Source organism: Desmodus rotundus, chromosome 13 (genome assembly GCF_022682495.2).
Source record: "Desmodus rotundus isolate HL8 chromosome 13, HLdesRot8A.1, whole genome shotgun sequence".
Classification (NCBI taxonomy): Eukaryota; Metazoa; Chordata; class Mammalia; order Chiroptera; family Phyllostomidae; genus Desmodus; species Desmodus rotundus.
The window spans coordinates 75,183,678-75,199,215 of record NC_071399.1 but is presented as its reverse complement, the minus strand read 5'-3'; the positions used below and the strand labels follow the sequence as shown (position 1 = coordinate 75,199,215).

General features: G+C 42.2%; 1 protein-coding gene across 3 annotated transcripts in view; it reads right to left on the bottom strand.

Moving 5' to 3' along the window:
- SLAIN1 (SLAIN motif family member 1) overlaps window positions 1-15,538 on the bottom strand; it is a 58,374-nt gene that overhangs the window by 16,801 nt on the left and 26,035 nt on the right. For 2 of the 3 annotated variants that reach the window (XM_045201616.2, XM_071220160.1), the window contains exons 3-4: window positions 2,445-2,594; window positions 12-353 (exon numbers count right to left, since the gene is read on the bottom strand). In XM_045201616.2, coding sequence (XP_045057551.2) covers window positions 12-353; window positions 2,445-2,594 — 492 coding nt within the window. Of the gene's footprint in view, window positions 1-11; window positions 354-2,444; window positions 2,595-3,705; window positions 3,856-15,538 lie in introns of all 3 variants that reach the window. The other variant, XM_045201611.2, reaches the window with a different exon arrangement.

Here is a 15,538-nt window from a genome sequence, read left to right as displayed (position 1 = left end):
GCATAACCTACCTCCACTGGTCCTATTTGGTTGCTGATCTGGAGTTTGGCCTTGAGGTGAGTAATACTGTTGCTGCTGGTAATTATTTGAAGGGAAACACTGGGCACTGGGGCTCCTCCTGCATTCCCGAATGCTGGAGAAAGTCTGTGAGTGCGGAATTCCTCTTTGGAAAGGCGAACATCTGGGAAGACGAGGCTGAGGTGGTGGCAAATGGTCGAATTCTTCCTCATCCTCTAGACTGAATCGATCATATTCTTGGTCACTACAGGTCCCTTTTTTTCCTGAATTTAACGACACACTGGAACTATGTCTGGACACAGATGCTGAAGTGGAAGCATAATCTTGCCTGAGACCTACAAAGCAACAAGAAATAAGAGTATCGTAAGGGACATTTCAATCTAGCAAATATTAGGTTCCACTGTTAGTGGAAAAATTGTTGCAAATGATTCAAATGCAGATGCAGTATCCTGTTCTTAGTTTATTACATCCCAAGAAAACAGATGTAATTGTTTACCAAACAGATGTTTAATATTAGACTATTCTGTTTTGCAAAATACTGCCCCGATCGCAGTGAAGATTAAATATAATACTGCTATTTTCACCAATCAATGTCTATCAATTTCCCCAAACGATCCCTCCTGAACTCTGCACAGATACTGAGGAATGCTGCTTAGGAAGTACTCACCATCATTATAAATATTTGCTGTGAGTTAGACAATGAAAATTGCCAAATCTCTGCCCAAGTAGGAACTTCTCCTGATCCTCACCCCCAACTCTCAAAGTCAAAGGGAAGCTCAAAACCTGCGGCCCACGTCTTTTGTAACAAGGTCGCCTCTCTTTTGTTCTTTTTGTTACCAACACTATCTTTTTCAAAGCACACTGACACTTCAATACTGCCATAGTTCTGGGTCACCCTAAACGACAACCATCTATAAAGAGTCAAACTGTAAGTTTCCAGTTATTCGTCTTGTTGTCAACACCACAATGTTTTAAAGCAGCCTGTCCCTGACTAGTTAACTTCCAAAAACTGGCATCCAATCTTTTAGCCACGTAGATTTAGAGAGTTACTGTTAGTTTACTGTTACTAAATAATGACAAGAAGTAATCACTTTTTTCCCTTAAAGTGTAGCTTATTAGATTTTGCATAACGTCACCACGTTTCTGATGGCGGCCTGGACAGACTCTGAAAACAGGAAATTGTTACATTAAATGACACCTGGGTGGTTCTACTCACATCAGCCGGCGTGAGAAGACAACCCCAAAGCCAGCCCCGCCCAGCCCAGCTCTGTGATTCACGTTGCACTGTGCCTTTCTATGCACTAATATCCTTGAATTGCCCACTCCCAGATTAGTCATTGTGACTTTACTGCAGAATGGAAGAAAATTTTCTTGTTTCCAATGATCTTCTCTTCTGTAATTATTTATCCTGAAGAGTATTATCAGTGCTTTTTTTAATTGAATTTTTATTAAGGGAACCACTTGCAGTTCCAAGAAATGATATAGAGAGTTCCCTGGTGCACTTTGCCCAGTTTCCCCCAGTGGTAACACTGCAGAACTATAGAGTAATATGGCAACCCAAATACCAGCAGTGATACAAACCCATCTCGGGTGTTCCCAGTTTTATCATGTATGTGTAAGTATTAACCTTTGTGCAATTTTATCACCCACACGATCAAGTGTCTACCTTCAGTGTCAAAATACTAAGCAAACAGTTCCAAATCCCCACAGAAATCCCTTGTGTTGCCCTTTTATAACCACAGCCACCTCCCTGCTGAGACCCCACACCCTATTCCTACCCTGTAGCAACCACTAATCTGTCCATTTCTAAACCGTCATTCCAAAGTGTTATATAAATGGAATCACAGAGTATACAATCTCTTGAGATGCTCTTTTTCACCGAACATAATTCCCTGGAGATTCATCCAAGACGCTGCATGAGTCAATAGTCCGTCCCTTTTCACCGGTGCATAGCACTCCACGATATGGAGGTAGCACCGTGTGAGTAACCACTCACCTACTGAGAGACATCTGAGTTCATTGTCACTTCTGGCTGCTACAAACCAAGCTGCTATGCACACCCGTGTAAAGGTTTTTGTGTAGACACAGACTTCCCCTGCTCTGGGATAAGTGCCCAGAGTGAAACTTGCTGGGCCTTGTAGAAGCTGCATGTTTGGCTTCTAAGAAACCGACACACTGTTTCCACAGTGGCTACATGGGCAATGGTCTTTATAGCAACACATTTTGATCAGAGTGTGTCCTAACAACTTACGATGCTCATGGGAATGTGAGACGTGTTAACTGCTCCACCTACAAAGCAGGACAGTATGAGAGAAAGAAATTGTTTGCCCATTACCCGGGGAGAAATACCTGAAAACTCCCCACACCCAGGCAGTTCAAGTAGAAGCCTCCAGTTTAAGAAGTTTTCTAATATAAAAAGAACCTACTTTCCTCTTGCAGACGAGCCATAATCTGCACGTCAGTGAGGTCCTGTAACTTATACCCCATGGAGATGGAATCATCCTCCAATTCGGAAGTGCTCAGCTCACTGTCGATAGATGACTGGGGACTGAGAGGGGAGCCCCTGGAGGTGTACCCTAAAACACAAAGGAGATACGTTCACCGCTTAGTTGCAAGAACTGGTATCTGTTTACGCTCTGTAATTCAGGTTGTGAACAACTGGCAGTTTTTGTCCTGTGTTCTTAAGGTGGACAAAAATACACATATTATCACAAGTTAATAACATATATAAAATCATCTGTTTCCTGCTTTTTCAAATTCACTGTTTATAATTTAAAAAATCGCTCTGTGCTAAACTTGAAAAACTGTAAAGAAGATTGATCTCATGTTGTTTTTGTAGCACAATAAGAAAAAAAATCGGTAATGCTAAAATTGGCATCCCATTAGAGAAGCATGTATCTAACAGTATTGTATAAAAATAGACATTCATGTTCACTTTCAACTCATAATCAGATATACTTGTCTGTGGCAGTAATCAGTATGTATTTTAAAACGAAATTTTACTCTGCTCCATTTTTTAAGCAGGTGCAAACAATAGTGCTATAAATGATCGAGAACATCACATATAAAAGGCACACCTACACAGACAAAAGCGTGAACAAACCCTTGGAAACTGAGAGCAGAGCAGCCATGGGAGTGGGGTCGTCACTCACGAACGTGAAAGAGCAAGGGCTTGAGACAAGGGAACCCAGGAGGAAAGGACCCAGAGGAAACCGGAGGAATGGAATCACACCAGCGGGAAACAAATAAGGAAATGGTGAGTCCCTCACCTCGTAAACAGCTATTACGTACGTCTATTTTCTATGCTGCCCTGGCTGCATAAAAAGCTAGCAGAAAAATAAAATTGAAAAGAATAAGGTATAAGAGCCTTATATGCTTGAGTCATAATAAAAAGTGCTTGAATTATGTTCGACATTTAATTCTAAAGGCACATGAGGCATCTGGAGACACACTAACCATATGCATATACTACTGCTGACTCGGGAAGATCACCTACTGCACACAGGCAGGGGCGGACTCATGGTGTTACAGTACACAGAGGTTCTTTCTCATCCACAGTCAGAGTGCAACACAAACCCTCCGTTGCGGTACGACACCCTCCAGCTTTTCAGTGAAAGCTGGATATTTACGCTGTGTTTAGTAACTAAATGACAAAGCAAGCAGCTAGCCAAGAAGTTGAAATGTTACCTGTTCTTTCAGGTGTTAGTATTGCTTTATTTGAGGTTTTAGAGAAGCTGGGAGTATTAATGCCATTGCTATACGGGCTGAGTCTTGCAACAGGACTATAAGGAAAAGCCAGGGAGACATGTGAAGAGAAGAGACTCCGCCATCGGCCAGCTGTCACGGAAGCAGAAAATAAAGAGCAGCAGTTAGGGGTAAGGAAGCAGATGCTGACTCGTCAGAGGGAGGGAGGGAAGAGGTTAAAAAATGAGAAGACAAAGCAACTTTCATAAGAATATCTTAACTGACTCTCATTTACCTAAGAAAAATACGTTTAAAAAAAGGCAATTTGTCAATTAGGGTCACATTTATTTATACCTCTAAGAAAACGCAAATCAGTCTCACCTTGATTTAAGCCAATATGCCTGTATAACAATGAAAATTTGCTTTGAAAAACTCAAAATTATTGTACAATCTTTAGAAATTGTGGGAAATATTCTTAATATTAACTATACACAGTTCTATATTTTTCCAAAGATTAATTTTCAACCCATTTAATATCAGAAAATGCTGATTGAAATTTTTATAGAAACTGGTTCTCAAATTTTGAAAGAAACTTAAAGTGACCATCATGTTTCTGAATGGCCTTGAGTACAAAACAAGATTTATGCAAAAATGATACAAAATCACCAAAAGGTATATACACCAAAATTTAATGTCAGCTATTTTTGATGGCAAGTATAGAGCCTAATTGGTGATCTAATGGATTTCTTCTTTTTATAAAAATATTTTCCAAATTTCCATATTGAACATATATTATTCCTCTAACATTTAAAGGTAGGATTATACATATTACTTTAATACTATAAAATAAAGAACAAAAAAGAATTTTACCTGCAATGGACACATAATCTAATTCTTACATTATCTCAGCTGGCTAATTAATGTTTTTCTGTCTTCCAAAATTACCAAGCCCTTACTATTTCTAAGTTCTTGGGGTCATGAAAAAGACCCCAAACTGTAAAAACTTGAGTAAGTCACACCAAACATCATTTCCTCTCCCTTCAAGGGATACAAATTACTGCACTAGTCAAAACTGCACTTTCCCAAAAAATCATTTAGACCTATACTAAGCAGGATGAGGATAAATAAATAATATAAACGAGATTAAACTTTACCTTTAAGCAATAAATAAGTTCATATTTGCTGGAAATTTGACACAACTTGAAGAAAAACATAGAAAAGGACTACTTTGAAATGTATTCCCCAAATCACTTTTAATGAGCAATGCTAACGAGCAAACAGTTGAAAAGTGTTTAAAAATGGGCAGCGGAGTGAAAAGAAAGAAACGATGGGATATAGTTTGTCAAGAATAATCAGCTCCAAAATTTGGGTCTTTAAGACCCTTGCAAAGTATCACCAAGGTTATTTAAAAGAGCAAAATATTTCCTTTTACCTCGGAAAGCAGTCACAAGATTTAAGTACCGCCCTGTTACAAAAACTAAAATAAAAAAATATCTTTTCCTCAGGTAGGTGAAAGACTAGGTAAGGCAGCCTCTGCATTCACAATGATTATTACACTTTCAGAATTCGTAAGATTTATAAAGTGGGCTCTGCAGCAAAGCCTGGTTCCTCACTGACACTGGCCACGTCACTCCTCCAACGCGTCGTGGCCGAGGTTCACTAGCTCTCCAATCCGAGCCAGAACAGAGCCGCGCAGAGCGGGCGCTCCCTGCTCCTTACCTTCTGGTCGTGTAAACCTGACCCCAGCACACCCCCAAAAACACGGGTTAAAATGCAGCACACTTGGGGGCTGTTCTCACATCTTTGATCTCTATTACTCGAAATTTCTCATGAAAAATTCTATGTAAAACAATCAATAGTTCTTTGTGACTGCTAGCTTGCTGAACAGATAATGTTATTCTATACCAGTGTGATCACTCGCCAGGCAGATTACAGTGACCGCGTGTTCTCACCCACAGATGCAGGCCACAGCGCATCCCAAGTAAACAGCATTCATTCCCCCGCACAGTGCCTACTGCCGCAGCCTCCCGGCACAATGGCACAGTGATTGGGGCTATGACAGCCAGACCCCAACTCGGCACACAATTAGCATCTATTGCAAGGAAGAATACTCCGCGTTGTCCTTTGGCAAGGAGGCTTTTAAGAGGAGGGAGGAGGATATTTGTGGAGCAAGCTAAGGAAACAAGGATTCCACATCAGTGCCCACGGCTGGGGTGGAGGAGAGCAGAAGGAAGAGGAAGCCATCACATCCTACTTACTTCTCACTTTGTAGCTGAAGAATTGTTAACAGGAAGCATTTTCTTAGAGAAGAAAACAAAAAGAACTTTTTACAGGGTAATTTTATGTTTTTTAATCAATGTAGTGGTTTTTTAATGTAAGAATGTTAAATTATTTGAGAGGCTCAATGATGACCTAAATGATTGCAACAAAGAAGTTCAGACAGCTTTACTAAGAGAAAATGGGTGGTAAACTTCTGAACACCACTTACGCTTTCCTACTTTCCTACTCCCAAATTCTAGCTACAAGTAAAGGACTTCTCATACTTGGGGGTGGTATAGACTATGCATTTTTCATTTAGTTGCAACCCCTAGAATGGCAGAGTTGGGCCCAAACATATTGATACATTGATTAAACTTTGTATCACACTTGGCAAGGTTGTCTTTCCAAAATGCTTCAAGTTAAACTGCCGCCAAGAACACTGTCTCCTGCACACTCTCTGTTCTGCTTCGGCTTCCCTGAGACCCTGGCCACCTCTCACCAGATTACGGCAATCTGCTCCTCAGTAAACTCTCCGCCACCAGCACAGGCCTCACCAAGCCTTTTCTGCTCATCGCTGCCAAAGCTGTGTTAGTCACATATTATTGGGACTCTGTTACTTTCTTCCCTTCAAGCACTGCAGTGGCTTTTCATCAAATGCAAGATCTGAAAGGTCAGGTCCTGCAGAACATCTCACGTACACACTTATCCACATGCATCCCATGTCCACCTCTGTTGTTTCTGGAACTTCCTCATTAAGAGTTATACTCCTATTGGCTAAACTTCTACTTCGCCTCCTTTGTTCAATGAGCATCTTCTATTAAGATAAATGTTATAAATTACTAAGTTGTGGACTGGTCCCTCATCTTTTCTGCAAAAAATTAACTTGAGAGTGTCTAAAGGTCTATTCATTTATTTTTTTTTATATCTTCAAGTTGCCTGACCTGAAAAATAAATAACATATCTATGCAGTTATTTTTGTTCATCATTAAGCAAAGTATTAACTACCAAAATTGATTTGATATATGCTCCAGTGATGATAATACCAATAATGAAAAATCACAAAGGACAAGCGGCATGATAGATTTAAGAAAGAGTCTAAATTTCTCTAGTTCTCCACATTTAAAATGATTTTTTTGACCACAAAAAAGTTCCAAGAAACAATGGCATTCCTACCATGCCCTGATCATCTTTGCCTAGACTCGCTGTAAATACAATTAGTATTCAAATTTTGTTGAATGTGTAAGTGCCTGCATATAATCAAAGTCAAATTTAAGAAAGCAGGATGTGGTAATTCACATAAAATAACTGATCTAATGAAAACCTTATCAAAAGCTCATCACTGCATCCGGCCAAAAGAGCTCAAAAAAAAGCAACACTGTAACAGAGTCCAGTAGGAGTCACGCCTGCGTGAGTGTGGCTGGTGGGGTAATAATATGGGTGTGATAATTCACAGTTTTAATTTGAACATTTCACTTAAAATATCTATGGTGTGCTTGAGTGTCGTGTTATGTTACAGAATTACATGCTCATGATTTTTAATAAAAGACTTTGTAATGAAAAAGGGTGCTGCACCCTGTATATTCTGGAAATCATTGTTTTCCCTCTTCTTACTATAAAAGTAGCCACTTCAGTACCTAACTAGCACAATGTCTGGCACACAGGATGCAATCAATAAATGTTCAATGTCGTCAGAATCTCGACAATTTCACTAATACACCCTTACTTCAAACCATTCTCCCATTCCTACACCTTCACATCTAAATGATTTTGCCCGATTTCTTAAACCTATTATGACTACGATGCAGTAGATCTTTGAAGACAAAGGTGAGTCTAGACATTTCAGCCCAGTCAGAGGCTCGATGAAGAAATGTACTAATTACTACGTCATTGGCCTTGTTGTGTGTGAATCAGCTGGCTCCTAGCTAAATGACTGTATCCTACTGATGGCTAGGACCTGCGACGGAGGCGACTGAGGCACCCAGACTAAACAGGAGTCCCCACCTGGGATGAACTAGTTCCTGCAACGCTGGTCACCCCAGAACTTCAGATGGTGGTAAACCATGCAGGAAGCCATCACATTTTCCTCGAAGTTTTGAAATGCAACCATTTCTTACAATCAAAGAAACCATTCATGAAAGAGCTGAAAGTATGTTTAGGGAAATTTCTATAACCTCACTGTCAATAACGTAGCATCCAAGTTGACCTGATTCGAGTAAGGAAGTCCTGGAGGGCAGCATTCTTCCTCTTCCTCTTCCTAGTGGCTCCTAACACCATGGCCACATTTCTAAGTCAGGGTACTACTCTCTGAATGTCTGTGTCCCCCCAGGTTTGTATGTTAAGATGCCAACGCCCCAGGACAACAGTATTTGGAGGTAGAGCCATCAGGAGGTACGTAAGCCATGATGGCGGAACCCTCAGGAATGGGATGAGTGCCCTTATAAAGAGGCTCCACAGAGCTCCATAGGCCCTTCCACCACGTGAGGACACCACAGAAGTTACAACCTGGAAGAGGGCCCTCACCAGGCCATGGTGGCACCCTGATTTCGGACATCCAGCCTCCAGAGCTGTGAACAGTAAATCCCTGCTGTTTATCAGTCGACCAACCCGTGGTACTTAGTGACAGCAGCCAAAATAGACTAAGACACAGGGAAGTTATTCCAGAAAACAAGACCTACTTTATGCCTATCCTTTTCTCCTCCCTCACGTGAGACTCTAAAAGGCCAAACTGCAGCTTGCAGAGACTCCGCTCACTCCCATTTGCCATGTTCTATTACCTGTCTCTCACACAGGGTAGGTAACCGGGGAGGGGAGGCTGGAATGGTCCTGGCAGTGAGAGGAATCAGTCTAAAGGAGCCCTATATTCTTGTTTCAGTTTTGATTAAGTCTGATGAAAACTCATGAACAGCAAATTTTAGACCTTAAAATTCACAGAAGTGTCTAAATAAGCCTTAGTTTTATATCGCCTTGCTCCTGGCTCCGTTCTTGGGTACCCAAGTTCATATTCTCCTTCACCAAGTTCCCTACCCCAAGTTCTGTCTTGAGGAACTGGCCACCAATCATTTAAATCTTCCAAGGCACAACCTCATGTACCCCTGAGCCGAAGAAAAAGTGAAGTACTCCAGAGTGATTCGGAAACTCAACCCTTCAGACCACATGCGGTCATTCCTTCATTCAACACTTGCCAACAGACGCCGAAACAAGAAAAAATATTAAGTCAGTCTCCAGTAGTTCTCCAAATAGCTTTCATAGATGCACACAGTACAGTCATTTCCCTGCTCCACAGTCCTTCTGGGGTATCTGCCCGGCCCTACGCTGCCGCCTGCTGTTTAAGGTTCATTTCTCTACTCATTTCATCGTAAGCACCCACCACGGCGGTGACAGAGTTCCGGACGCTGCAGATACTGAGCTGTGTAAAATACGGTTACTCTTCCCATTCCAATTTCTAAAGACCAGCTAGTGCAAGTAAGATGTGAGTGTAACATAATATGGTAAGGGCAACGAAAGCACCATGGAGAACACTCAGAGCGAAGTGAAAACAATGATTAATTTTGAGGGAATCCAAAGACTTCCCCAGAAGATGTTATGTTTAACATGGTCCTTGGAGGCTGAGGAGCCTACCTCGCAGGGCACGGTGCCATCCTAGACACAAACAGTGGCGAAGGCACGGAGGCGCGAAAGAGCAGCGTGTATTCAGGGAAAGACAGATGTGCACAGGCTGAAGCATGGGGTGTATATGAGAAGGGTTACGGCTGGAGGGGTTGGTGGAATCAACCTCTTGCACTGGCATCTACAGTATGATATTCAGTTGTGTTTCGACTTTGAGAAGGAGAGAAGCACGACCAGAGAGGTATTCTATGAAGACACAGCTAGCCATGTAGACAATGGACTAATTGGGTAGAGGCTGACGACTGGGAGACCAGTTAGAGGGCTTCACAGCAGAGCTGATGAGACACCACAAGACACTGAACTTTTAAAAGTATTATCAGAACATCCGGTGCGAGCATGTTAAGCCACATCTGAGCTAAAGTGGAGACATCTGGTAACCGGATGAACACAAGATGTGGAGAAGATGAGCAATCCAAAGCCAACACCATGCTCTTTAAGACACTGATGCCATTCACTAGGACAGGGAACGTGAAATAAACGTGCCTAAATAACCAAATGAGTTGAATTCAAGATAGTTATAAAACATGCCTATGTGCTGATGTCTGTGAGGAGTTAAGAGTGCAGAGAAGAGGACTGGGAAGAAAGAGATCAGGACACATCAACAAGCAGGTGTCAAATGAAGTCACCCAACGGTAACATAAATAAAGGGAAAGAGCAGGGGCCTGAGGAAGAAACACACAAGAGTGGAGAAAGGGAGACCGAAGCAGGTCATGGAGAGAGAATTCAGGAGGCTCAAGGATGGGTAGACCCCAAAAGAAAAAAGATACTGAAGAGTTTTGCTATGAGAGTGACAGTTAATAGGGGGAATTACTACAGAGAGATTCTATAGGATGAGGACTTAACAAAGACTACCGGCAGGGGTGTCTAACCTTTTGGTGTCTCTGCGCCACACTGGAAGAAAAAGAGTTGTCTTGGGCCACACAGTAAATACACTGTGACACATAATCACACACAAAAAAATCTCGTAATAGTTTAAGTAAATTTACGATTTTGTGTTGGGCCGCATTCACAGCCACACCGGGCCACAGGCGGCCCGAAGGCTGGACACCCCTGGGACTGTGGACAACTGGGTCACTCAGAGCAGATTCAACAGAGGAGTTAAAACAGAAACCAGTGTTAATAGGTCAAGCAGATACAGGACAAGTAAGGAAAAAATGACTCTTTTTAGAGAGATTTGGCTCTAAAAAGTAAGAAGAAATAGGGCTGCAGATTGAGTATGAAACTGAAGGGAGGACGGTTTTAAGGATGAAGGAGACCTGCCTATTTCTAGGATGAGGAGAAGAGTCCACAGAAAAGAGGAAGGAAGATCCTGGGGCTCAGAGGAAATGGGACAGAGGGAAGAGGGGAGGTAGAGGGAAGCAGAGGGTGACTTCTCCTCTGAGTCAAGACAGTGAGGATATGGAGAACGCGGAGGATGAAGTAGACTCCAGGGCCTCTCGTGTGGGCATCAGCAGGCAGTACCTGCGCTGTGAAGGCAGGGGCCAGAGTGAAGAGCCTGTGAGGGGGGGGACGGCCTGGCCCCCACAGTACAGGAATGAGTGGCTGCCCAGGGGAGGCTGGACAGCACGTCTCTGGAACAGTGCTGAGCCTGACCAGAAAAGTGAAGATGGCAGCAGGTGTCCGTTTTATATACTCTGTAAAGGACATTTATGTCTTAAGGGTTCAGGTTCAGAGAGTTGAAGTGTGGTGGGCGTGTTGTTTACAGAGATGTCGAAGTGATCAACTGTTGTCATAAATAATTTTTTAAAAACCCAGTGACTGAAGGTTATTTGCCACTAGGGAATTTCCGAAATCCAGGATAAGATCTTGGTAAAAAAAAAAAAAAAAAAAAAAAAAAAAAAAAAGGATTGATCTGGAAGGGCGAGGTGGCTGCATTCAATGCCAGTGAAAATCAAAGACCACACAACAGGCTCAGACGAGAGTCGGCCCGTGTTTTCCATGACGGGGCAGCTAGGACATAGTCCGGCTCTGCGGGCCACGTGGTCTCTGTTCAGCAGCGACTCACCTCTGTCATCACAGCGCTAAAGCAACCACAGACAGTACACAGATGAGTGAGCATGGCTGTGCCACAGTAAGGCTTTATTTATTTACATACAGTAACAGTTGAATTTCATATGAGTTATGGGACATGAAATATTCTTCTTTTGATTTTATGTTCAACCATTTAAACACGTGAAAGGGGCCATAAGGCACAGGCAGAAAGCCAGAGACGGCCACAGTCTGCCGACCCCCAGGCCAGCATACGGGCCGGTTTTACACCACGCACTCTGAAACATGCACAGAGCGGAATTCCACCGCAAGGCTATGTCGGCTGCTGAGACACAACGGTGACGGCTGACAGCACGCTTCTCTAGCGAGAGTTTCGCAACATACTGGAAAAAAGCCCATGAAGGGACTAACAGGGCAGTGGACTACGAAGCTAGATGACAGCGCTCCAGTCTCCATCCTGTCACACACCGGTCCTGAGGGCTGAGCATGACAAGGTGGCATCTTCGTGTGTCAGTGTTCTCAATGGAAAAAAGGGCTTTGTCAGAGGGCACCGGGCAGGGTTGTGGTAAGTGTAAGGCAAAGCTTGGCAGCGTGCTTCTCAAACTATGAGGCAGTTTTAAACAACTACTGAAACCTTATAAATTCTGGCAAAAACATTCCATAAATGCTGAGGGAAAATGTTCTAGAAGCTACAGGGAGAAAGCAGAGTGCAGAAATTTTCCACTCTTTCATTTTTACTAATTCTTAGGTAGTTTAACCCATCCTCTCAAAAAAAAAAAAAAAAAAAAAAAAAAGGTCATGCTTTATGCACTACACTCTTTTTTTCCCGGATTACAGCTGGCCTGCAATGTTAGTTGCAGGTGTACGGCACAGTGTTTAGACACTTGTGTAATTTACGAAGTGACCTCAATAACTCGAGCACCCAGCTGGCACGACACACAGTCACTGCCGTATTACTGACTACCTTCCCTGGGCTGTACTCTACATGCCCATGACTGTTTTCTAACTACCAACTTGTGCCTCTTAATCCCTTCCCCTCCTTCACCCCCCCCCCCCACCCCTCTCCCCTCTGGCAACCGGCAGTCTGTTCTCTGTACCTATGCGTCTATTTCTGTTTTATTTGTTCATTTATTTTGTTCTTCAGATTCCACGTGTAAGTGAAATCGTATGGTATTTGTCTTTCTCTGACTGCCTTATCTCACTGCGCATAACCTAGATCCACCCATGTGGTCACAAATGGTTAAGCTTTCATTCTTCATTATAGCCAGGTAATGTGTGTATATGTGTAATTGTATATGTGTACCACATCTTCTTTATCCAATGTCTACTGATGGGCATTTAGGGTGCTGCCATACCCTGGCTACTGTGCTAATGCTGCGATGAACATAGGGGTGCATGTATCTCATCCAGACAATTTCATAGACTTAGTCTTTCCTCAGATGTTACCAACTCAGAGACAAAGTACCCAACTTTGAACTTTCCACAATTTGATCAGACAAGGTCAACTGTTCTCACTTATTTACCCAAACACTATTTCAGAGGAAATGAATGTCCCAATGCCACATTTTTAAGAACTACCGTTTCTTCAAAACCATAAGCTAAGGTCATATGTTTGGCTCTTTACCAGAGAAAAGGAAGCAAGGAGAGAATAACAAACTTTCACTTCTTCTGCTTTTACTCTTTCTTTATGCAACAGGTAGGCAGCCCTCAGTCCTAAGTCAAATAGTTGGAGAATTCAACTACATGGCCCTTTACTAACCCTAGTTACAGAGTGGTTCGAGACCAGCAAAGGGATGGGGGACATCAGTTCTTAATACTTTTTATTCTTCTTTATATAGGCAGGAAGTTTAATCCAGACCGCAGCATTCTGACCCAAACCCACAAACCACAGGGCAGGTAGACCTTACTTTTCACAACCAGCCTTTCTACTATAAACTCCCTAGGTGATCATATTACATCTTTATATACCTGGAGCCTACAGAGATGCCTGGACATGGATGTAACTCAGTTGTTTGGGCTAAGCTTAAACAAAAGACAGCATTTCACTGGTTCACTCTCATAAACCCGGCCCAGACTGAGGTGTAAGTTTTCTGCAGAGGCTACATGTTTACATCAAGTAAGCAATGCTGACTCGGCTCCAACCTGAGCAAGCCAGCCCCCTGTAATAGTAACATATGGCTGGCAGCTTATCTGATCCTCTATTTTTACTGGGTAAACTTGAGTAGCATTAATTTCTCCCCAGCTCTCCATGGCCTGATAAATAAGCATATGGGATATAGGAAGTCCTACTATTACTTTGAAACAGGTGTTCATAGTGTTCTTTCCCAGGTGTACACAAAGTAAAGAGGATTTAGCTAGGATGCATTTGCCAGAATATTCATATTAGGAAAAGAGCTAAGGAACTAGTAAATGATATTCCTAACTGGCATACTTAGGGAATAGTTAATCAGGTAAGTTAGTCATAACCCCCAGTCTCTCAATCCTCAAATTATAGCTGGAAAAATCTATTGGGTTAATTTGCATCTTTTCCCACAGTTCTGGCACATTCAACTTGTGATGACAAATGTCGTGATTTAAAATTAGTAGCAATGATATTTATTCATTTACAGCCCCATAACACTGTAGGTACTCAATAGTTCAACTTTGAGCTGCATTCAAAATGTAATAGTTTATAAAAACATGGCTTCGTACCACTTTTAAGAAACATCTAGTAAAAGAGTTCATACATCCATTTAAATAATACCTACAGCTAATCAAGAAAGTCACTTTCAACATTAGGATTAAGTTTTAAAATATATTAAGTTTGAAAGTAACTCAGGGATTATACACCTCCAATGACTGGCAGATAAATGTTTAGTAAGTATTTGTTCAATGGAAGTTACAAAATTTCACCAAGGAGAGTACTGCTTAATATCATTTATTCCACAGGGATCAGAGGTTTTAGTAGTTCTTAACCTGAATAGGTCAAATATTTCCTAGGTCTTAACAAAGTAACCTTGCTGGTTAAAGTATACAGTCAACATAATTAAAGCATTAAACCTCTTCTACCTCTCAGACCTTAACCAGCCCCAAGACCACATGCCGAATGCTCTTCTCTCACTAGTGGGTCCTTCTGGGGGTCTTCTCTATCCAGGACACTGGCCTACAAGTGAAGTTGAAGAGTGAGAGTTGGAAAGGGGGAGATTCTCTGGACTGTCAGCTTGTTTTTACTTAATTGCTGGTCTAATGAAGAAAAGCTTTAACCCCCACGGACCAAATACCGTGGTGTCCAGGATCAGAGTGATCTCTACAGCTCCACCTGACTCATCGTCCGACTTCCCACCTGCAGTTAATAAGGGAAATTAAAAAAAACTACTTTAGTAGTAATTACACTTCAAAAGCATGTTTAAAAATTCCCTGTTATAGAAGTAAATGTTCCCTTAGGCCTGACTGCTAAGGTTTAAATCAAATTTAAGGACAGTAAAAAATAGCAACAGAATGTGACAAGAGGGCCTGTGTGAAAGTAACGCTTAACCTGGAAAGAACGAGGGAAGAGTGACCTGATAACCCATCAACCACGTGATGCTGTCATGCAGGGTCTAGACAGTTGCTTTCAATGAGACTTGGCCACAGTGCAAGCTGTGACAACCAGCTAGAGTAACTTCCAAGTTCTACATTGTAAGGCCGGACTGGCTAAGAAAGATGCTACAGAATCTAGTTCTATGAAGAAACAGGCTAGATGATCTTGTGTCTGAAAGTAGCAGCCCCCCCTGCCCACCTCCAGAAACTAAGGAGAGACTAGATAACCACTAGGAGTCCCCTGACTTTGACCATGTATGCTGTGATGGAAAATCCAAGCCCAGTGGGCTACCAGGTTGCACTAGAAGTTACTAAATAGAAGAGCGACAGAAATGAAATGTGGACAGTCCTTTCTATAATACTC